We start from the raw sequence: 25000 nt of genomic DNA on the forward strand, positions 1-25000 counted from the left end.
TTTTTGGATCTTCCATCCAATCAGGCCATGTCCTGTTCAATGACTCTGCATTTCTTCAGTGTATTTTCTGGGAACCTGAACTCCCTCTGCCCCTTCTGTTGATGGGCTCTAACCAGCTGCTTGCATTATCATGACCATTCACTTTATTCTGTGAAGGTTTTACAATGATATTTTAGATAAAAGCGATAAGAGGTACCTGCTGATACTTGTTGTGGCAGTTCCTGTTAGGTCAGTGCATCAAACGTTGAGGTTGTGACAAAACTATAGTACAGTCCTGATCAAAAATTTAAGACCACTTAAAAATGGGGGGGATCAGGGGAACACACAGGATGGTCCAAAAGAGTGATGTTATTCTCCTGGAAGAAGTCCATTGTCCTGCGGGCATTGTCCACTGTAGCATTGTCCTGTTGGAAAACCCAGTCATTACCACACAGACAAGGGCCCTCAGGATTGAGGGATGCTCTCTGCAACATCTGGACATAGCCAGTAGGCATTTGATGCCCCTGCACCTCCTGAAGCTCCATTGTTCCACTGAAGGAAAAAACACCCCAGAACATTATGGCGCACCCTCCACTGTGGCGTGTAGAAAACATCTCAGGTGGGATCTGCTAGTCATGCCAGTAACGTTGGAAACCATTAGGACGACCAAGGTAAAAAAAAATTTCTCAGCAGAGAATAAAGCTTTCTTCCACCTTTTAATGTCCCATGTTTGGTGCTCTCTTGCAAAGTCCAAACGGTCAGTTCTGTAGCGTTCAAGGCGACGAGACCTTTAAAAAAAAAAAAACATCTTCAAAGCCCTTCAATCTCAGATGCCGTCTGATGGTTATGGGGCTGCAGTCAGCACCAGTAACGGTCTCAATTTGGATCGGTGATCGTCCAGTGTCTTGACGGACAGCCAATTGGCTCCTCCGGCTCAATGCTGGTGAAATTTTTTTGGGGTCTTCCACTTGACTTTTTCGGTCCATAATCCTCAGGATTGTTTAAGAAATTCCAAATGACTGTCTTACTGCGTCCCACCTCAGCAGCAGTGGTGCGCTGCAAGAGATACTGTTTATGCAGTTCAACAACCCGACCACATTCAGAAAGGGAAAGGTTTTTTGCCTTTGTTATCTGAATATCATGACAGTGTGACTACCTGATAGAAAATGACAATGAATCCACACTTTTGCACAGATTTGTTGTTTTAAAGGCATGTGGTCCTAAACTTCAGCAGCTGTAAAACAGCCTGTTTCAGTTTAAGCTTTGTTTTCAATAAATTTCACGCTCAAACATTTTTTGTCTCACTCACATTTCTTATTGTTGCATGTTAAAGCTGTACTTGGAGCCTCGTTAACATCCAACCATGCAAAATATGATTTTTTTTTTTTGCCATTTTTCAAGTGGTCTTAAACTTTTGATCAGAACTGTATTTATTGGTGTCCCATGATGCTGTTTGATGTACAGTGGAAGCTGAAGAGGAGGGAACGATAGAGGTGTAGACGTGTGATTTAAATTTGTGGTTCTTGGATTTAAAATATTTGAACTGTAGACAGAGAAAGCAGATTTATTCCCCCAGGCAGTGCATATGTTTCTGAGAAGGAGATTTATAAGATTTACAATCTTTTCAGAAAAATAAAAGGGAGAGGGAAATGTGTGTTTAGCAACTTTTAACTTACAAAGTCTTGTGAGGAGGAACTACTAAAACTGGAATGGAAGATTAAAAGATAATATCAAAAACATGAGGTGGTTTGATAATCCTTGTGAGAGTATTACATCATCAATTCAGGCAGAGGCAGGTGATTGGAAGTAATTAGCAGAATCTGTAGAAGGGACGATTAATGATAAGTATGAGAATTACTTTTTGCGCAGTTTTTATGGATACAATCTTCTAAATACACTTTAGTCATTATTAAAACATAACAAAACCAAGAGCACAGAGCTCAAAAAGAATAAACACAGGAAATTTCAGGAAATACAATGTCTCAGAAAAAATGTATTAGTCACAACACAATTTCAGAAAGCACCCCATAAATGAAAAACAACAAACTTAAAATGTATTTTTTTTAAAACAAACAATGAAACTCAATGTTCCCTTTCAGTCGATTCACTCGGTACAAGACATAAGTATGGGATATCATGCCCTCGCGTGTCCTGGCTGAAGAAACCTTTATTCACGCCTTCAAGGCAGATGACGTGTGATGACACGCGCACGGCCCTGCCTGCACATATAGCCGCTGTCATCACAGTCATCCCTCAGTTCTTACGCTCTTCACCTCACTGAGAACACCTCTGCTGAGTTGGGCTAGCTAGCTGCTGCTAGTTAGCTCCGTTGTCTGCCGACTTGAACTTAGCTTAACTGCCCCTGTTGGTGTTAGCCTCCACTGCGCAGTTGGTGCGTAGGCTGCCCATGGAGCGATAATTTCAAGTTTTCCTGTGCAGCGTTTTGCTTTGCGTTTTGGAATGAACTCCAAACCGAAGCGAGCAAAGCAGAAATCTTCTGTTCGCCCCTGTTCTCAGGGATGCGGTTTCTCTTTGCACAACAGCGACCAGCACGATGCCTGCCCTGTCTGCCTGGGGATTGTCCACGCTAGGAGAGTGTTGACGGAGCCCGAAGCCAGCTCCGGCACTTGACCCTGGAAAGATGGGTGACGTTTGTGGAAAAAGTGCTGGGACGCTCGGCTGTTGCACGGCATGACCCTCTCCTTTCCGAGTCTGGTGCCCCAGCTTCATCCAAGTCTGAAGACAAGGATTATCCGGTCGATGTCCCCGCAATTAGCTGGGCTGACCACATGGAATATGTTGACGGGTTAGCCGATGACAAGCCGGAACCATGCAGGAGCGCTGACGGGCTTCAGCCTGGGTTGAAGCCCGCCAGCGCTCCCCAGGAAGACGATGACGTGCTGGACATCGGCCTGGACATGCATGGTTTGTCGGAGGATGAGCAGGAGAGCTCATTGTCGGTCCAAGATGCTGCGGCTGCTGCACCGGTCGGCCACGATGACACCTCTCTTTTCTCCCTGTTTCGCTGTGCTGCTGAGAAGCTGCAAGTGGACTGACCCTCTCCTCTGCCAGCTCAGAAGCCGTCATGGTTTGCGGGTTTTTGGAAATATGCTCGCTTTCCAGCCGCGCACGTTTGTCGGAGCACAGAGTGGCCGCGTTTCATCGTTGCCTCGCTCAGTTTCAGCTGGGACGCAGACTGCGTTTCCAGACAATATTACGTTTCTTGGGCAGGATGGCATCTATGATCGCCGTAATGCCACTTGGACTGTTAAAAATGAGAGCATTTCAACGCTGGACTTTCTCTCACCACCTGTGTGCATCAGATCAGGAGGCTGCCGGTAACCGCGTCTTGCATGCTAGCTCTCTGTCCCTGGAGGGAGCTCGGGCTGCTGCATCAGGGCTCTCAGATGCTTCCCTAAGAGTGCGGTGAGCGCTGTGCGAGAGTGCATCAGTGAGAGGGATCTGGTCAGAAACCCAGCGCGAGCTGCACATCAACCACTTAGAGCTGTTAGCAGTGTTCTTAGCTCTAAAACATTTCCATCCAGTCCTGGAGGGCCAGCATGTTTTAGTCAGGACGGACAATTCAACAGTGGTGTCTTACATAAACAGGCAGGGAGGAACACGCTCTCTTCCCCTGTTGAAGCTGTCTTGCTCTCTGCTGTTATGGTGCAGTGTGGGGCCAGACCTTCTCTCCAGGGGGGGTCCTCTGGAGAGATAATGGAGGTTACACCCTTTAATAGTGGCTCAAATTCAGGAACTATTTGGCAAGAGGCAAATAGATCTTTTTGCTTCCAGGGAAAATACTCACTGCCCCCTGTTCTTCTCCATAATCGACCATTGTGGTCGATTATGGAGACCATTGTGGGCTTGGACGCGCTAGCGCACCAATGGCCAGACGTGCTCCTGTATGCATTTCCCCCAGTGGAAATGATATCTCCAGTTCTAGAGAGAGTGCATCGGCATTCCCTCTCTCTGATTCTAGTGGCCCCTTGGTGGCCCACAAGGTCATGGTATGCAGAGATAATCAGCCTGCTAGCAGCGAGTCCTTGGCAGCTTCCTCTCCGCAGGGACCTCCTCTCTCAGGCAGGAGGAGAAGTGGTTCATCCGCACCCGGATCTGTGGCGCCTTCATGCTTACCTGCTGAGAGGTTAAACTTGATTGCTAAGGGTTTGCCACCTAGTGTGATAGCGACAAGCTAGGGCCTCATCTACTAGAGGCTTGTGTGCTTACAAATGGTGAGCCTTCGAGCAATGGTGCCAGGACCGCCACACTCTCCCATTTCAGTGCTCTATTGTGGATGTTTTGACATTCCTGCAGGAGCTGCTGGATAAGGGCCTTTCATTTTTGACAATTAAGGTTTATATAGTAGCTATATCTGCTTGTCATATTGGCTTTGACGGGGTGACACCAGGTGCACATCCCCTTGCTATACGTTTTCTAAAAGGGGTTCGCCAGCTTAGACCCAAGCTTAAGTCCAGCGTCCCTGCTTGGGACTTGTCTTTGGTGCTGGAGGCTGTTATAGCCCCCCGTTTGAACCCATTGAGTCTGTGGATATGAAATTTCTTTCATATAAGACTGCATTACTTCTCACTTTGGCTTCAGCAAAGCGAGTGGGTGACCTTCATGCGCTGTCTGTGCATCCCTCCTGCACACAGTTCTCTCCTGATGGCCACAAGGTCATATTGCGTCCAAATGCTGCCTATTTTCCCAAGATCATTCCTGCATCTTATAGCTCAATGGAGTTCAGTTGTGGAGCTTTTACTCCCCTCCTTTTGCATCTGAGGAGCAGAGGAGGATGCATTCTCTTTGTCCAGTGCGTGTGCTACGCATCTACATTGAGCGCACTCAGGATGTGCGCTTATGTGAACAGTACATTTGCATAATGATTTAATAATTTATAAGATTGGGGAAACCTGCAGTCAGCTGAGACTGAAGAAGTCACTTGGATGAGTGATGAAACGTTTCTCCCACAAAACGCTACGTCCAGATGAACAGAATCAACTTTTGGAGATTTAATTACCTGGATGATTGAGCATGCATCAAGACGTACACACAACAACCTTTTAGAAATGTGTCTTTTAGAAATTTTGCACAAGAATGACAAAAAAAACCCTACAGAAAACAGAAAATTAGCATTTAACTTGGAAGATGGAAGATGCTGGGCCTTTTTCTGTTCTTAAACATTACTACAAGTGTTTGGTGTTGAAGGCATTGTTCTTCTCTGTTTCTGTGCTGCTTTCATTTTAAGCTGAGTTTGAAAAATTAACCTAAAGGTTTGTTGTGTTTTTTGAAAAGTCATAAGAGCCACTCTACCAATATGATTAATATGCTGTTTTAACCTACAGTGTTAAAATTATTTGCCAATAAATCACTTTAGAACTGAGCATAATCCAAACGTACAGTAATTTGTGTCAAATTATGTTGCACTAATTTTTAACTGTACAAATAGAAGGAAAAATATGCTCCATTTCAAGTGACCTTAACTACACTGCAACTGGGACCCAACAACTTGACCTCTTTTTAGAGGAGCATCATGACATTCATCTATTCCCCCCCCCCCCCCCCCCCTTTTTAACTACCTTCAGCAAATAAAGAAATTTGGTAGATTAAAGTCATAACTGGAGGAGAAAATGGAAGACACAAAAGGACATGAAAATAATAAAGCTGAAGATGGAGTATAGTTAGAGGACTAAAAGTAGAGGGTGAAGAGAGGTAAAAGCCCTGATGTTAGGACTGTGATTGTGTGTGTGTGTCTGTGTGTGTATGACTGTGAGACGTGGCAGAACGAGGCCTAGCCAAATGGCAGATCTGTTCCATATGTTTCCTGGAGACAGAGAGCGAAAGAGAGAGAGGCAGTTCCCCTCTACCCCACCCACAGCTCATGGAGTCTTTATTTAAAAAGACAAAACAGACCAGAAGCAAACCATCCATATCCCTACTGTACTTCAGTTTAGGCTAATTTTCTTTAAACTATAGATAATAGTTTCAGGTAAAGATGGAGGTGACGAGTTCACTCGGCAGGTGTTGGATATCTGGGAGTTTGCAGGAACTGTTGCTCCTTAAACTCCCAGAGAAGCTGAGAGAGAAAAGAAAAGATACAGCCTGTCATGCTTTTCACTCTGGTTTGATCTCATTTTTCACTGCCATATTCAGTCATGTTGCTTATTTATCGCATCTATATATACAGTAAATAGGGAATCTGGAGTTCTGCAGGACCTGGGCACCTTCTAGTCACTGAGTCATGTGTCTGTCCAATGCGCTATTGTTATTGCTACTAAAGGTGGTACTACAAGCTGTTGAATCATGGGGTGTATAGTTTTTCACATGTTCCTTCTGCATGTTGGTTTTATTTTTGTTAAATAAGTAATTAACATTATTTGAAATGTCATGTTATTCATCCGAGGTTCAATTTAAATAATTTTAGAACCTACTATCGTCCAATCTCTTTCTTATTATGTTTTTATGTAAGAGCTTGAAAGTGTTTGGGGTTTCTTTGTTTTTTTGGGGGGGGGGGGGGGGTTTGGGGGGGGGGGGGGGGGTCCACATGGCTGTGTTTAACTTGTCAAATAGTTTTTGTTAGCAGACCTGGAATGCAGAACCTTTTATGTCTGCAATCAACACAATATTTTGAAAAACCTTCCATGAAAACCCAATAGAGGGGGCACTTTTAAAGCCTATATCTTCATCTGTTAAACAAGACTAAAAATCCAGAATTTGGTTGCTAACAACAAAAGTGTCCATAGGGGAAAAAAAAGAATACAGCGAAACGTAAATCAGGAACAAAACAAACTCGTGGTTTGAGGCAAGCTGCTATAACCACCAAGAACAATAATAAACATAAATACAGAAATATAAAGTTACAAGCTTGTTAAAGGCATACGTTACTCAGAGAAATAAACAACAACAAATATACCACCCACCTACTGTGTACAGTGGGTTTATTAAAAACACAGCCCAGCACCACTGTGCACTTTGACGCTTGCTGGTGACGATTTTCCTTTTTAAAATTTTAGTCCCACGGTTGGAAAATTCACTTATCACAGCTGGAGAGTGGATAGAGCAGAAACAATAACAACAATAATACTATCCAAAAAAAAGTAAAATACTATACAAAGATACTTATTTATTTCTTAATACATGATTATATTTCTTAAGTTAGCTAAAGCTATCAAATACTGACTACACCACTTTTAATATGCTGTACTTCATGATTGTTTACAGCTTGTTGTGCTGCCCCCAAGTGGCCTCAGTTGTTGCAGGTTTAAGCAGTGTAGCACTCTATGGTGTAATTTAGACACTTTTTTGGTGCATAGTAGGGCTGCACGATTTTGCATAAAATGAGAATCACGATTCTTTGGCTTAGAATTGAGATCATGATTCTCTCACAATTTTCTTTTCCAATATAAATATTTATTGCACTTATTAACTGCACATCAACTTCGTAACAGTTGAGACTTAACATAAAAACAATAAATAAAACATAAAAACAATAAATAAACATAAAAACAACAAATGTCTCACATTTTGTGGTTGCCGCAAAATGTTGTACTGCTTGAAATTCCGTCTCCACCGTTGCTCGACACTGCGTGTATAGAGCAGGTAGTGCAACAATAGAAAAATAGTTGCGGGACGGCACTGTGTAGCTTTGTCTAGGGTGTTGATCATTTTCCTAAATCCCTCGTTTTGCACAGTGTTGATCGGAGCCATATCTTTGGTCAGGTGATAAGTAATAGCCTCCGTAATTTCTTTGTGCCTGCGGGAGTTTGACGGGTATAGGGAAGCGCTGTATAAGGTTCCCGTTATTGATGTTTGGGTGGTTGACCGGGACGGATTTTCTCCTGTCACTTGCTCGTCATCCCTGACGTGCTCTCCGTTGTTTTTTTCCCTGCCAATTTTAGCATCACACGGCACAGCTTCTGTATCATGTGGTATAAGGCTCCGCCCTTGTCATTTGTTGAGCAGGAAGAGTGAGCGCTTGTTTTCATGCAGATTATGTCCCGGATCAAAATGCGGTGCAGTCGTCATCATCTTCTTTTTTTTTTATCGTTGTCATTTGGAAATGAGATGGCACATAAGTATGAATCGAGATCGCGATTTTCTAACGATTAATCGTGCGGCCCTAGTCCATAGTATAGTTTTAGGATGTACTGTTATGTCTGCCACTTTAAGTACATTGTCAGGAAGATCTAAACAAATTGGATTATTTCCATAAATAATTTATTTTTCTTGGTGATGATGTACGAGTTGATAAAGCCACTTTGATTTTATTTATTAAGGTTATGGTGGTGACCTTATGAAACCTTTACTGATATGTTGCTCTTACTCTTCCATGTTCACGGAGTGGACAAAATATTAAAAGACCTTACCTTTTGTATCTGATGCAACCCAATACAAGAGTATACATTGTCCTATAGTCCTGGATCAGGCTTGCCACACCCTTAAGAGGCTCCATTTTAACAGATGTCTTGTCCTTCCTTCAATTTTGTGGCAATGATGCACAGGATGTCTACAATTTCCATCTCAGTGATGATACAGCTAAACATTAGGTCTAAACATTAACTCTTTGGCATGAATAGTTACTGTGTTGTACAGTGCTGATAAAATGCTGTAGCAAGCAGTTTTAAATGTACAATGGAAAAGTGCTTTTGTAAGTTAAATGTTGCATAAAAGGAATGATTAGAAGATTTACAAGAGCTGTCAGGCTTTCACTTTTTCCCGAGTCTGGCCCTTTGGAGACATACTTTTTTTTAAAAGTAGTGGTAGACTTGGCTGTAATGGCAGAGAACATAAAGAACAAAGAAAACTTTTGTCAAATTAAAATCTGGTTCTGGATTCGTTTCCAGACCTCCACTGACACAGAGAGAAATGCCTCTAACTTTTTATTGTGCAGTGACATCTTCTGGAGAATAAATGTTGCTGCTCTTTATCAGCCTCATGTTAGATAAACTGGTCCAAGTATCAGCATTAGGCTGGATAATTCATTTTCTTGGTCCGAACTAATTGGTTTTGGACTAACTTGACAATATTTCATAATTAATGAAACAATCATCAACCTAAACTTTACAGCGCGTAGGTTAGAAGGGATTACCAAGATGTTTTGCTTAGAATCAGTTGTCAATTGCCCCTTGGGGATAAATAAAGTCTTCTGAATCTGAATCTGAGAATTCGCTAGAAAACAAAAACAAACAATCTGATGAAGAGCAGGTGTCCTCGAAATGTCACCAGGCACAACAAATAAGGAATCTGGAGTTCTGCCTTGTGTGAACCGTTACTTCTTGTTCTTTGTCTCATCAGTTGGCAGCCATCTTGAGAGGGCACTGTGCAATTATTCGAGCATTTATTGTGAAGCATTATCTAAAAAAAAAAAAAAGAAAAGTTTACCCCAAAGTAAATCTTTGAAAAGTTTTCCCTTGGAAGTGGGTAGTTACTTCTACCACACTTGTTGTTGTCAAATTCTCTGATACATTTCAAGGATTTTGGCATTTTTTGAGTGCCATGTCTCTAGTGTACAGAGACTCAACATTTGTCAATTTGCTAAAATTTTATTAAGGATTTTTTTCTTTCTTTTCCGTCTTAAAAATTTTAACTGAATAGTTTTATAAAGCTTGGGCGAAAATCCCTTTAAATGTTCAACATTTGCTAGTTTCTGATATTTTGTAGACTAAATGACATTCATAATGTTTAGTCAAAAATGTCTGAAGGCTGCAGTTCACACATAATTTTCTTGATGTTATAAATAAAATTGTATGTATTTTATATTATGCAAATATAACCAAACTATTATTATTTTTTATTTAAGTTTTATAAAAAATAGACTTTAACTTTCCTTGGTTTCATTTTTGAATATGTGTATACAGCTTATTTTCATTTGAAAATGAATTAATAAAATTCTAAGATTCCCAAATAGAAATGATAAATTCACCTATTTTGTTTTTTAAAATAAAAAGTCAAGACTTACATGTGGAGATGTTCCAGTTTTATTTAGCGACATCCTCAATAAATATAGCACCATTTCAGATCAGAGACCATTGGAAGAAACAGGGACATGGTTGACCATGAGATGTTCTCAGATATCCAGATTATGAATCCTCCTATCTTATTATTTTAAAATTAACTGTAGTTCACATGGATGCTATAGTTCTCTTAAACAGGGGTAAATTTATACATTAGTTACAGGTAATCAGTATATCCCCAGTCCTGCAGAGGACGTATTTGCCTCAAGACCAATGTATAATCCAGTCTGACATTAGGCTGTCAGCTTCTAAATAAAAACATAACAAACATGCATTGAGATAATGTAAAGTATCCACAGACATGGGGCTTCAAAGTGACACTTCATCACTGTGTGCAAAGTGCACTTCATAATGCCAACACCACTGACCGTACAGACTTCTGCTGGAAGAAAAAGATATTTCAGTATAGGTGTAGCTGTTCAGCTCCTGTTAGTGGCCTCTAGTGACTCTTCTACGATAATTACAACATCTAATTTGAAAAAAAAAGGCTTCTTCATAATACAAATAAAGTTTTTGTAAGTATTACAAAGACTTAAACACTTTTCTACTCTACATCTCATTAAACAATGCTTACGGTTTTAAAATTAGAAAGAAAATAATAAGAAAAAAAGAATCTCCTTTCTTTAAACAATACATGTACAGCATGTAATACCACTCGTATCATTGGGTGATTTTGCTCAAAAAGTGACCAGAGGGAGGCGCTTTATTCCTAAGAAAGTGTACAGAATAAAAGCTATAAGGCAAAAGCTAAACATCCTATCATGCACCTTACAAAGGTGAGCAGGGCGCTTGTTTTAAGATTTGATTGTAATGCTGTTCGTTCTGTGACATCCTTCTATTTCATGATGTTTGTAGCTGCTAAAAACATTTCCTAGTGTTATAACTTATGATATCATTTTCATCTTCATCAGGGTGTAAATGGTACTTTCATTCCCTGTGTGCTACAGGTTCAAATATACATCTTTCTAGTTTGTTTGTTTTTTAACGGTTAACCCTTTAATAGGAGAGTTTAATCTGTTTTTAGCCTATCAGAATTATTTCCAGCTATGTCCTTATTTTATCATTTCCCTCCACACTACTTTCTGAAGTTTCCAAGCTGTACACCCCTCCGTCCGGTCACGCAGCGAAAGGTTGCCGGCTGTATGGCCCAGTATTTAACAGGGTTGGCAAAGAGACTGATGCCAGTGTACAGGTTCTTCTTGCTGTCGTCCCTGATGGGACAGAAGTCGTTGATTCCCACACTGCTGATTTTGTTGCCATGGAGGAAAATTACCTGAACAGATGGACAGGATTTTGTGTTAGTTATTCTTCTGCTTTTTTTTTTTTTTTTTTTTTTTTTTACAGCAAACTACGCATGAGTAAAAGTTATGCGTTATTACTGCTTTATTGCTACACTGGAACCTCATAAACACAACCCAATAGGAGGAATGGTCTGTTAGGCATTACTTAATGACTCCAGGTTGCTAAGTTAAAGGAGTCTTGTCTTGCTTGGAAGGCTGAAATATATTCCTGCAAACATATTTTCCTTTTTTATTTACATTGTGACTGAGTCATTCTACAAGAACCATATCATGACTGTGAGACTTCTGCTCAAGCTACTCTTATATTGGAGTAGTGGTGGAAGCTCTCATGTTTGTTCCACTTACAGATTAGCAGCTGTGAGTGTATATAAGTGGAAAAAAGTTACACCAGGATTATACTCGCTTGTGGACATGCACACAGACGGCTGCAGACACCACAGATGTTTAGTTTTTTTGCCAAACTTTTGGAGTACAAAACCTTTGGAGTACACCATGAGAACACATCCAAAGTACATGTCACATGTCATACTTCAACAAGTACTTCAACAAACAAGTCTCACAAATCAGCAGACATCTTAAAACTCCTCTAGGCACTAATTTGGGCAATTATTTTAGAGGATTATATACATTGCACCTTTAAGTTTAAGTAAGGAATTATTTTGTCAGAAAAGGGTTTTGAAAAAGTGCATTCCACCTGCAAGTTTTTTTTTTCTTGTAGTGCAGTGACCCTCAAGTTCACTCATATGAAATAATGAAAATGCTCAGATTAGAGGAGAACCTGCATACTCAGGGACATATAAAATATAGTCTGCTCTCACATCCACATGCAAGAATAGGCTTGCGTAAAAAAGACACTGAAGGTAATAATGCCAAACAGGCCTAGACATCAGTCAGCAATTCTTTGGCAACCACAGAGTATAAGGGAGGAATGATTTTTAAAAAAAACAGTTGGAAAGTGGTTGCTGGGTCTCATTAGGTTGTCTTTGCTTTGGTTGCTGAAGATTTTCCTGTTCACCCATAGTTTGCATGGAAGACCCTGACCTGTTTGGACACTCACCAGTTACTCACTGAATAATATTGAAATAGTTGAAAACCGAATGGAGGTTTCTGGTACAAGTTAAGCTACTTTCAAGGTGCATGAAGAATAGCAATAGCTTTTTTACCAATTTCACCTACAGCCAGCTAGCAACCTCCAACAACTGCTCACTGATCGGTTGTTGCCAGGGGGTCAACAATGAGTCTCTAGGCCTTTGTCAATTTGGTCTAAAACATCTGTTGTTATAGTAAAAGGACGCTCACCCACAAATAAAGTTTGCACAGTTATGACTTACAGAGGTTTGAGTTGTGCTGCTAATTTTATTTACCAAAGTCGCAGCATTGTGACAGTGTCCATATCTCACCTGTAGGTAGCGCAGGGAACTAAGGCCAGGCGGGACCTTTCTCATACGGTTGTTGTCCAGGTAGATCTCACGGATTTTCGGGGTGTTGGCAAGGCTGCCATTTTCTACATACTTGATCTGGTTAAAAGCTAGTCCTAGCCTGTAAAATTAACAAGTTATTAAGATATAGAAGCTTAAAAAAAATTTAACATCTTGCATAATTGCTTAATATCGGTCTGTTGTTCCTAACTTATGGTGCCCTGGTGGTGCAAGATTGCAGGTGGGAACTAGAATCAGTCTTTAGGAAATCATTAGTATCATGCTGTGGAGTGAAAACACTATAAATTGTGACAGTGTTTTTTTTTCTTTTAATTCTGGTGTCAGTTTTATTTCTGAATGTTTGAGTAAACAGTCACCAGTGTTTACAAATTTGTTATTCCTGTTGATTGAAAAGTTAAGTTAATCTAACCAAAAGCATGAAGGAGAAATCTGTGTTAGTGAAGGATGTCTTTTAAAAAATCAGCTTTTAGGTTAAAGGATTGGTGGTTTTCACCTCTGCAAGTTTTTATATCTGATGAAGTCTTCTATTTCCACCTTAGAGATCTTGTTGTAGTCCAGACTCAGTTCTGTAATGGAGGATGGGAAATCTGGAAGACACAACATACAGTGATTATAAGCAGTGTAAGTAGCACATTAAGATGATTTATTTCTTATGATCTTTTGTAATGATTTGACAAAAAACGTATCAAATTACATCATATTAATTGAAGTTAGTGGTTTTACGGCTAACTTTACTGTGTAGCTAGGTCCCAGTGTGTAAAACTGTCAGTGTATGAGGAGAAAGAAAAGTGTAAAAGCTTTTAAAATGAATTGTTTAAAACAGTAAAACATAACATGAGTGATATCCTACCTTTTGGTATGGAAGTTAGTTTGGCTTCCGCTATACCGATATACAGAGTCGACAGGCCATTAAAAGCTCCTATCTCAATTCCACTGTTGGTCAGAGGGTTGGCCCCCAGCTCTATTTGAGTAAGCACAAAACATCTGGTTTTATTATTAATGATTCATTATTTCAATAGAGAACCTGCATCAAGTAAAATACAACAGATCTATTGTAATGACATTCTCATCTGTTGCTCTTGGAGATCTGTACAGCTTTGTTTACATTCTCTATAAATAGAATTAATCAATAAGCCTGGACAGCTTGCAAAGTCTTGACAATAGTCTTCTAAATGATCTATTGATAACAAAATCTTGGCTTGGTCTGCATAAGGTCTTGAAGTGATTGTGTTACTGATCGTATCATTCTGTCGCTGCTGTAATGGCAGAACTCTTTGTCCAAATGAAGTGTTATGTCTGTTTTCCACTGGTCTTTTGAAGGTGATTTATTGGGTTTTCATTGTTTTCTGTCTTACAATACACACTGTTACAATGATGGGTGCTCCTATTAAACATGGTCAAAGTTTCAAATAATGAGGTCATGTGCATGTATAAATATTCTTGTGAGCCAAAAGCTCAAGCCTAAAGCTCCACCATATCTATGTGGACATATTCACATTAAATTAGACTTAGCATGGTCAGTAGAACCCTTGCAGATATATGAGAAGATAAAATTTATCATACAAACACTAACAGTTATATAGTGATTAAACCACTAATACTTTGACCATTAAGAGGTTGTTTGTTTAATCATGAGGGGAACCTTTGAGGTACTCTAAGTAAAGAGTTTTTAGTTGCCTAAATTCAATTGCATGTTAACCTGTACAATGTTTTGGACTAACACAACTGACCTGCAGCCTAGAGCCACTATGATTTCCTTTAACCATCTAGTCCTTAGATTGATTGATATAGAGACTATTGATATAGGGTTTGGATGCAGTTGTTGCATTAACTATTAGTTTATCGATCTGTAACGACAGAGGTGGCAGATGATAAAATACTATATTAGTATGAGTAGGCAGTAGAAGTTGAAGGCAGTTGAAAGGCAGTAGCAACCAGCTTGTTTTATTATGTTGGATTAAGAGCTTTTTGGACCTTTATGTAAGTCTGTAATTACTATTCATGCCAGATCTAGGTTATAGCCATTCCTTCATTCTGTTTGATTATCTTTCACTGTTAAAGTAATGTTATTACCTCCTGATGATTCCTCTTTTGACTGAATAAATAAATCTTCAGACCTTTCCTTAACGAAGAACCATACACCACTGCCTTTAGAGAACAGCTATAGTTAACCAGACAGAAGAACCTAAAAGTGGGTCTTACCCAACACATGAAGTTTCCTCAAGCCCTTAAATGCATCCTTCTGAATTCTGTCGATCTGGTTTTCATGAAAGCGGAGTTCAATGACATTGGGAGGCAAATTTGCAGGGATCTCAATCAGCTGGTTGTAGGACAGATACAGCAGTCTGAGATTGTCCATGTTTTTGAAGGCCTTTGGATGAATCTTAGAGATCTTGTTGTTGATCAGAAACAGGCCCTGTTTTAGGGAAAAGGGGAACTTTAATAGAGCTTTATAGATTCAAATTCAGTTTTGCTTCATTTCCTGCACAAAGTTAAAGAGTGGAAAGTTTGAAACAGCAAAGAATGAACTTTTCTGGCCAACATTAAACCTGTGCTCGGTAAAAGGTTTTCAACAAAGAACAACATATGCTTATGATTGAAAACATTTATGTTTTGCTCAAGTTATGTTGTGCTTTTTTTGTAGTGTACTACAATAGTGAGACTTGAATCGTCATGAAGACTTTATTACATTTAGAATCAATGAGCAGACTATGAAGTAAACAACATTCAGCACTATCAAGATGCTGGTCAGTTGCACTATTCAAGCACTGTGATTAACCACAATAATAGCATGAAGTTCTGGTTTTGTTCAGTGTTTTAGGCCTTGATGTGTTTTATTCTCAGCTGAGAAAACATTGTCTACTGATCAAAGATAAAGCTTCTCTCAGCAGAGTTTTATAAAAAAGTAGCTCTTTTTTTCCTTGAAGGCTGCTCTTGGACTGATATCAGTGCATTGTTTCTCCCTATCTCATAGCTGTAACAGTTACAAGACAGCATGGTCAGTCACTGATATCCTGGGGCTGAATGTGACTCATTTTAAATTTCAGAACCAGGTCTGTTCTTGTTGCCTTAGTACTAATTTGTGCTGTTTTTTTGTCTTTGGTGTGTCTCAGTTTAAAGGTCTGGGGAGAACAAAAAATGTGGCCAGTTTTATTTCAAAAGACCTCATCAGCTGGACATTATATTATGTTTATAACAACAGTCAACTTTTCTCATATTGACCCATGAGTATTGTGGGGTTTAAACTGCAAATTACATACATAATTTATTTATTAGCAGAAATATTTACATTTATGGTTTATGGTTCTAATTGTTTTATTTAATGTGTCATTGGGTCTGAATTTATGTAGTGTTAAGTGTACCATTAACAATTAATGGTTACCAGATTTTGTACCGTACTGACTTAAGTGACTTTGATGTTTCATTTTGGCCTCTTAGGGCTTCACAATTAATCCAGTTTTAGTTTCAGGTACAATTTTGGCTCCAAGCAAATATGAAAACAAGCTGATAAGATCAAACCATTATTATGCTGCATCCTTTCTTGAAATTATGCTTCACTTTTGTGTTTAATTATGAACCCAGTGCAATATTTCATTTAAAATGCTGCATTTTCACCCCTTCTGACTTCCTGCCGAGCTGCAATGCATTTAGGTCAGGCATGATGGATCTCTTTGTGGTAATTTGTGATTTCATTATAGACAAAACTATCCATGATCATTACTTTTGGCATAATCAGAAGTTTTTGCATTGTATTAAGTGTAAGAAACTATGCAGTCCTGCCCTCAGTTTGAGCTATTGCAGCTTGGATTTTTCCTAATTCATGGAAACTTTTAAACAAGAGGGTTTACTGGGGGAATAACTGTAAATGTAAATGCTAAGACAGCATACCATCAAACCTAATAATATACCTATGAGCTTCACCTAACTTTGTATTCTTGGGTTATTGTACAACAGGACATTTGCAAATAAACAAAGGCCTCAGTCACAGAGGTCAGTTTAGAGTTCTACTCTGCCCAGCTTAGAGCAGAAGAGCTGTGCTGATGTGTGAATACAGTATGTTTGAGTCAGCTCTTTTAATCTTTAGTAGAAAGATTGGTATGTCCAGTTATCCAGCATTATTTTTAATGATGTAATGCATTCCCCTCCATGTGCAGTATATGAGCATTGCTAAAACGTGCATTCTTTTGTAGTACTTGTACATAACATATGGAGGATGCATAATGTGACTGGAACTTATTTGCTTATGTAGTTTGGTTTTCTAAGGTGGACTGATGCCATTCAGTTACTACATTTGCTTGTAACTAACTTGCCGGCATGCTTCTTCATATATTAGATGTTAACAGTAAGTAGTTCTGATGTTCAGTGCACCATGCGCAGGGTAAACTAGTTCTTAAAGGATGCCTTACATAAAGCTTGTTGAGGTCTTTAAAGTCATCCTGCTGGATTTCAGTGATATCATTGTTTTGGAGATCAATCATCACTGTGTCTTCTGGAATCTTATCAGGAACAGATATCAGACCTGTTAAGAAAAAAACATAAATGCGTATTTAAAGGAAAGAGTTGGATCAGAAATGATGGAAATAATTGGGGGGTTTTTTAACCGAGATACACATGTGAAAAAGAAATTGTTACCAAATAGTATTTCAGAAAAAAATCACAAGCTGCTGCTGCGTGTGCCAATAGTATATGAACGTTTGGTTAAAAAAATTTAAGTTATTGGAGTGATTGGCAGTGGACCCTTGGGTGTTTTCATAGCTTAATCCTAGTACCAAAGTATAAGAGAGCCCCACTTTACTGTAAGTTGGGCTTTTGGAGTTTAATGTACTGTAGTTCTTTAATGTACTTTAGTTCTAGAACTTTGACCACAAAACCAAATAGAAAATTTTAGTTTTTTGAAATGCTGGAAATGAAGGCTTTCCTGTTCCATTGGTGAGTTGTGTGTGAAAATTGTTTGGTTGCATTGGCCCTACATTTTAGAAAGTTCACATTAAATGTATATATGATGCCAAATTTCATCAGTGTCTTAACATTCATATATTTTGTTATATGACAACAGTTTAACAGTCAAATTGTTGTTAGTCCTGATCACTTTTTTAAATTCATATACTGTAATGCCTCCTGTAAACCCAAATCAGCAATGACTAAGTACTATCTCAGATATTCCTCTACAGTTTGTGGTCATGGTGATGTTAGTCATATATGCACCACCCAACTGCTGTTAATCAGCAAGGTTTAGGCAAGCATGTCTTACAAGATGTCATTAAGATTTTTTTTAGCAATTAATGCTCAAGTGGATTTTGGAGACTGCTTTCAGTGGTAGATAAATCCTAAAACCTTGCAAGGCAGAGATTGCTGATATCCTTTTATAAAACTGATGTTAAAATAAATATTTATTTTAAAAAAACGTTTTCACATAGACAAATACAGCAACTACTACATGATTGCTGTTCTATTTTATGTATATGAGTGCCAGAAATAGAGAAGTAACTTAAGGCCAGACTAAACCATAGTCATATTTTTGTCATTGAATTTAACTGGAATAAACATAAGATTATCACTAGCCTTACCTATCATCTTATATGGCAGACTTAACATAGCGTTTTGAATTGAATGTGTTTTAGCACACTCCATGTTTCTAGTAACATAATATAACATAATGAGTTACTTCAGACTGAGTGTGTTCTAACCCTGGTCAGAGCACTGCACCACTCTGGGTGAGCAATGACAATGAGCTGGACAGTCCTCGTCATCATCATCGTCGTCATCATCATCGTCGTCATCATCATCGTCGTCATCATCATCATCATCATTTGAATCCGACATCATGATTTCATGGATTTTTGTGTCATAGTTTTTCAGGTAGTCCATTACATTGATTGGTTGGTAGGGTTTGGCATTGCCTAGCGCCAGCAGGCAAAGCAAGAGGAAGATCCTCATGGTTTTATTAGAGTTGTGGTTAAACAGCAGCCAAGGAGAACTCTAGGAAAGACAGGATAAATGAATGAAAAAATGAATACATTTACAATTACAGTTGCATCGTTGCATCCATGGTTGTTCCACTGGTGATTTTTTTTTTTTTGTACCTGAACTTTTATTTCAGCCTGAACAAAACTGAAATTCACATACCAGTTATTTTTCTCAGCTCACTTTGTATTTCTAGTATAGTGTAATAACTGAGTAAAATGGTGCCTGCTAGATTTGTTAACCCCTCTTACTAGTGTTCTTATCATCCTTGTTTAAAGTAACTCAAAGTGCCATGTTTAAGTAGTCCCCAGTGTGGAGGTTGAACTTGATAGCATCACAAGAAAACTTTATTAATTAATTACCAGAATAGAAAACAACAGAACAAAACAGTTCTGGCACAGTATAAAGCACACTTACAGGATATAGTATTTAGTTAGCTGAGAACTGTCTATTCCAACCTTTTTTTAATCTAGTGATCTATCAGTCTTTTCTTGACTACATTTTTACTTAAAAAAAACTAATGCAGCTAGTGCCACAGTTAGGAACCACTGTAATGTATAATTGCTGATCATTCTGACTGTTGTGCTGCAGTTTTTCCTGGGTTGTGTTTTTTCCTAAAAACAATCCAGTCAGAGCTTTATAGGAACCACCATTCTAGATTGTTGGTGGTGTTGGAGCTTTATAAAACTAGTACTAATTTCACCATACACATGAGCAGTTTTTAGTGCATGAGTTAAATTTCATTTTTACAGCTTGATTTAAGAATATTACTAAAACAGTACATTTGAAAGTGCATGTGGACTTCCTGGAGAGATCAATTTTCATAAGTGCTACCCTTTTTTTCTACCAGTGTTTCCATGGAGCTCTCAAAACCTCCTCTGGAAAGGACTTCTTGCAGCCAACATAAATGTTTCTCCAGCTCTCACCTATTCACCATCTGTGGTCATTCACAACATGATTTATATATCCTCCTCGATTACATATTCACATAACCAGCCGAGAGAGGCTGACATTGTCTGGTTCCGTGCTTCTGCTAATCTTGATGGATTCTGAGCCGTGCAGTTCAACGTGCAGTCCACCCACAAATATGTGGTGGTGGTCGAGCATCCTGCTTTGACAGCAAATACTGCACAGCACCGACCCCCTTCCTCTGCCCCCAGTCTGTCTGTGTTCCACATGTGAACATTTAGCCCAAAAACAAAACAAAAAAAAAACTATAAATACATCAAATGCTTCATGTATGCTTTCCAATTGTGCAGTAAGTTGGGAATAATTCTTCTTTGTTGTTGTTTTCTTTTCACTGAGTCAAACAACCATTGAAACCTTAGAAGTTTCATTAACTGCAGTCTGACTGGCGCAGCAAATATTTACATCTAAAGAGGCATTTCATAAGTATTCACTTGGTCTCAATTATTACATGTCTAGTCATGAAAAGGTCAGAAAATACTCGTCATTTTCCATTTCTAAACATCAGATGTCTTGTTCTCTTTGATCATCTGTCCTGAGTCTAAACATTCACTTTACAAACACCAAATCTAAAACTGAAGCTAAAACCAAAAGTCCTGGGCATGCTGATGATGATTTCAGAAATAATCAGTAAGAAATAGACACATTGACAGTCAACACTTAATTGATAGTCGGATTTATGCCTGAACCTTTTCTTTTTAATTTAGGGATTTTTAAAAATGTTGATACCATGGTTAGAGCCGTCTCCTATACATCTGGCATAGGAATTTTAATTAGAAACTATAAACTACCTTTTCCATGCATTTATGCATTTATTATTGGTACCATGACCGTATTTTGTATTTTTTGTCAAATGAGCAAAGACCCCAAGCAATGCATAAATGTATTACTCTTCTCAGTATAAAGCCTAAAACTAGACTGGTCTTTCAACATGAGACATATAAACTTAACTTCACTGTAAAATGATCTAAGCACAATCTTATTGCATGCAAGTAAGTATTTATCAGTATCAGGATGCCCTGCCATAGCCATCAGCAGTTTAAATTAAAATTGGCAGATTAGAATTTGCAGCCTAGTAATTTGGCTCTACCAAAACACCTCTAGTAACTTTAAAGGTAACAACAGAAGTCTTGCTAACTGACCACAGTACCATTAGCTTGCTGCATTAGAAATATGAATTGGTGTTTTTATAAACAAGAAATTAATCCAGGGTGTGTCCTACCTCAGCTGTCAGGTGTGTTTATGTCCTGGTTTAAACCCCACACAGTGAGCAGAGCAGCAGCAGGGTCCAGCTGGAAGGCTGAGAGTTGGATCCTCAGTCAATACATTCCCAGTGAACGAAGAACAGCATCACCCTTCCTCTCCGGGAAAAAAAAAAGGGGGGGAAAGTGGTCCCCTGAACACCCCCACCAACGGAAAATTTCCACTGGTAAGGGTGAGAGGTTCGGTTTTAGTAAAGAGCTCTTGATTCTCTGAGTGATCACACCATCTGTAGGCCTGTGGGACTAAGTTTGAAAAGGCATTGTTAAGAGTTTAGTCATGTGCTTTTCATCAGGAGCTTTGAAGTAATGCCAGAATAGTTAGATTCAGACTCCTGTATGCTCAAGTCTTTATATATAGAACATACTGGTAGGTCTGTCACCTCCCCTCCCTTCTCAGCCACATTAACTGTTTTACATCAGTGTGAATGGTTTCTTCTCTGAGGCACGTTGGCACTGGGTTAATAAAGGATAGTACAACTGTACAGCTGCTGTAGCGGTTTCGTTTGTCTAATTGAAACAACAGGGTGGAGTTGAGCCTGCCCTCTCAGAGATTTTAGGGTGATGGTGAAGGACTGGTAGACAGTTCATTTAGATCAATATTACTGAAGACTAGCGATCAGAAAATTTGAGGTAAACATGATATAAGAACACAGCAACAGTCTCTGAATATAGTTTACCCATAGGAAGTGGAAATGCATTTATACACTTTGGAAGAATATATCATATTATCAAAGTGGCTGAAGTATTTTATTTTTAAGCAAACAAAAGAAATGTTTGGCACTCAGTTTTCATTTTTGTGCACAAAAGTACATTTATTTGGCAGATTTACTTGTATTTAAACTGTAGAGATAAGTAGAAACATAACTGTTGTGCTTTGCATTTTTGCAAAGCTGCTGTCATGTCTGAATAAAGGTGCAAGGAACAGTTACATAACAAACCTTATGATATGTCTAGACCTTTTCTGTCTTCTTTCTAGAGCCAAAACTTTATGGAAAAAAAGAACTGAGAACAATTTCCGTTATATCAGCCCACAGGCAGATGTCCACAATTCTAAACAACTTGTTAAGGTGTATTACTCTTTGGCAATGAAGTGATACACTCTTAAGGTGATACAACATACCATTACAGTCAGTCAGAACTGGCAGCTTGGTGTTATAAATGTCCTGTTTGTGGATTTGGAAAGCAGAGACAAAAGATAATTGGAGGTGATTCTTTGCAACATCAAATTAAAGTTTACTATATATTGTGCTCTGCGTGATGTTGTCTTAACAAGACACAGTAGGAAATCTTTCAGCTTTACATTTGAAGCAGGAATGAGAAGTACCTCCCAAGAATGGAAAAGCTAACAGCTTGTTCCCTCAGGGGTTCAAGTGTTATACAATTCCTTTTTCCATTTACTTCTGGTATTTTCTGCTGAGCTGAGCTGGAATTGCACAACTTATGGCTGAGCCAGACCATCCAAATATGCCCTGGTTTGGCAGTCAGAAGACCCGAAATGGGATCGGGTCTGTTTTGGTTTTAGTGAATCGTCTTGGTGGGGAAATCAAATTTTCCAAACCATCACAGATCTGGTTAAATAATCATCACATCAACAAGGAGCCTTCTGACTTCTTTCATGTGCAACAAACTTTTTGAAGGAAATTCCTAAACGTAAGCTCTCAGTTTTATCACTTGTTATTCCTACCACTAGCTTTTGACTTGGTATAGCAATAAATAAACTCATGAACAACTTGTGGGAAACGCAGCAAAAATCTGATTTTACCTCCAGGCTAAAAAAGGGAAAACATCTCTTGTTCCCAGAAGCTGGAAAATCAACATGCCCTGTTGATGTATGCCTCTCTGATGTATGGGTAGAACATGTCTCAAAGTTTAACTTTTACTTTTTAAACTTTCACGAATATATAGCTAATTTTACATTACATTTACATTTTTGTGGTATTTTTCATAACTGGCTACATATATTTATGTAATTTGTCTTTTTAAAAGCGTGTTAAATAATGTGCTTGAGGCTAGTTGGATGCATTTAAGTAGTCTCACAGAACTATGTCCACTTCACGTATTAGATACCAGTAGCTTAAACACGTCCACCTTCTTGGTTAAAACCTCAGACTCAGTTTCCAGCTCCCCATAATCACAGCTTCATGGCTGTGTGCTGAAACAATAGCCTCTTGGGAGCCAGATTGTCAGTTTAAAAGATGCCATTTTCCCAAACACTGGAGGGATCTGATTAGACCATGATGTAACCCTACATGAGAGTTTTCTCTTTTTTGTGCCCTGTGTGAGGACTAAGACATTAAAGGTATTTGTCTGCACTGTAAGGACCACTAGCCCCACGGTATATCCTGTTGCGTCATGTTGATCTGGATGGTGGGTGGTCCTTTTGTCTTTCTGCCTACCCAGAAGCAAAGGCAAACTTCAAATTATTGAGCTTCTTTGTCTGAGCCAGGTATCCGTCATGCTGTCGTTTTCTGTTTTCATGCACACGAGCCCTTCGAAACCTCATACCTCTCAGCTGACTGGTCTGCCACAGAAAGATTTAATTCAGTAGCTGTAATAATCCAAAGAGGGGAAACTGGTTTGTGGTAGTGAAAATATTCTATGGCGTAATTGTTGGATTTATTGTCTTCAAACTGCAAATTAAATGTTAGAGATTATTTCCTGATGTGAGATGGTCTGCCTGACTGATGGAAGGCGGTCAGGATGTCTCTTCTCTCTAAGGATCTCATACTTTCCAACCCATCAGACGTCTATGACGGCGCTGGAACGGCTGGAACTTGTTGTGTTTTTGTGTTAAGGAGAATTTCCTCCATCTGGTAATTTCTTTTAATGCCGTAAGTCACGGGGGCAACTTCCAGGGCATCTAGCCAAAGAGTTGCCTCAGTGCTGTTGTTGCTTTAGTGCCACAGGAACGTTTTGAAGCCAGGAAACATTTTTAAAAGAACTGTGACCCTGCAACTCAGTGTGTTACCTGTTTCTGGCACTGTTACCCAGCCAGGCTATACAACAGAGCAGTGTTCACTAGCCCCACACTCCACCATGATCTCACCTCACCACAGTTCCACCCGACACTAATATTGATTATTGGTGTTTTGATTGTTTGTTTTTCTACTTTTGTTTTTTGTTTGTTTGTTTTAATGTGACATATATTCTTATTCATAAAACTAACTTTTGCTCACAAGTAACTGTTGGTCAGTAAGTACATTTAACTGCTATTCTAACTGAATTTAGTGATTTAACAATATATTTTAGGTATTCTCACATTGTTTTACTTCTAAATCTGTGTCAGTGGTCACTAGGGCTGCTACGATTAGTCGATTAGTCACGATTACATCAACTATCAAAATCGTCAACGACTAATTTAATAGTCGACACGTCGTTTGAAGCTTTGTAAGATCCCAAAAGACGCAGGAATAAGTAGTAGGATTTAAGAGTGTAATAACGGACTGTTAAACCCCGAAGAAGAAGAAGCTGTGTCCCAGAATTCATAGCGCAGCCCATCGTTTCCAACAATGCTAGTTAGTAGGGATGGGTACCGGTGTCCGGTGCCATGATGGCACCGGTTCTGTCATAAACGGTAGTAACCAGACCGAAAAGCAGCGCACATTTCGGTGCTTTATTTCGGTGCTTTTTTTTCCTGAGCTGTGATACACTTTAGATTCTAGCCAATAATTTTACGTTTCCGAGGATAGTAGGCGGGGCCAGGTACGTACGTTCTGTTAGAGCAGAGCTACAGATTAAAAATGTCCAAGGCGAAGCGGTCAAAAGTCTGGCTGTACTTCATAGCAAAATATGCAAACTCAGCAGCAACAAGTGCTTTAAGCTGATACTGTGATACTGTCAAAGGAGGTAACACCTCGAATCCGATGAAACACCTGGCGATGCATAGCGTTTTTTTTAAAAGCCCAGAAATGCGCCGTATTTGATAGCTTGCTGCGAGACCTCACACCGAGCACATCTACTGCGGGTGGGTTGCCTGTTATGCAACATCCCCCAAAAACACGAAGAGGAGAGTCCTGGCCCCTAGCCCTGCCAGTGTAGCAGAAATGATGACGGATGATGGTGGCAGCAGCCGTTCT

General features: G+C 39.2%; 2 protein-coding genes across 3 annotated transcripts in view; one reads left to right on the forward strand and one right to left on the reverse strand.

The window, feature by feature from the left end:
* The window catches only part of cenpp (centromere protein P), a 118619-nt gene that overhangs the window by 61464 nt on the left and 32155 nt on the right, over positions 1 to 25000 (forward strand). The window lies entirely within an intron of this gene.
* aspn (asporin (LRR class 1)) lies at positions 9941 to 21250 on the reverse strand. Its single transcript, XM_026167224.2, has 8 exons — positions 20885 to 21250; positions 18420 to 18711; positions 17139 to 17251; positions 14935 to 15148; positions 13583 to 13693; positions 13226 to 13319; positions 12694 to 12832; positions 9941 to 11265 (listed from the first exon to the last, which is right to left on the reverse strand). The coding sequence occupies exons 2-8, from the start codon at positions 18667 to 18669 to the stop codon at positions 11068 to 11070; spliced, it is 1119 nt and encodes a 372-aa protein (XP_026023009.2). The 5' UTR covers positions 18670 to 18711; positions 20885 to 21250; the 3' UTR covers positions 9941 to 11067.

Source organism: Astatotilapia calliptera, chromosome 5 (genome assembly GCF_964374335.1).
Source record: "Astatotilapia calliptera chromosome 5, fAstCal68.1, whole genome shotgun sequence".
In the NCBI taxonomy this organism is placed as follows: Eukaryota; Metazoa; Chordata; class Actinopteri; order Cichliformes; family Cichlidae; genus Astatotilapia; species Astatotilapia calliptera.

Excerpts from the sequence above, each read along its gene's own strand:
- aspn (XM_026167224.2), bottom strand. The coding sequence starts at position 18,669 with ATGAGGATCTTCCTCTTGCTTTGCCTGCTGGCGCTAGGCAATGCCAAA. Across the intron at positions 17,252-18,419 it reads GGTGCAGTGCTCTGACCAGG|GTCTGATATCTGTTCCTGAT; the intron begins GTTAGAACACAC and ends TTTTCTTAACAG. Across the intron at positions 13,694-14,934 it reads GAGGAAACTTCATGTGTTGG|AGCTGGGGGCCAACCCTCTG; the intron begins GTAAGACCCACT and ends TTACTCAAATAG.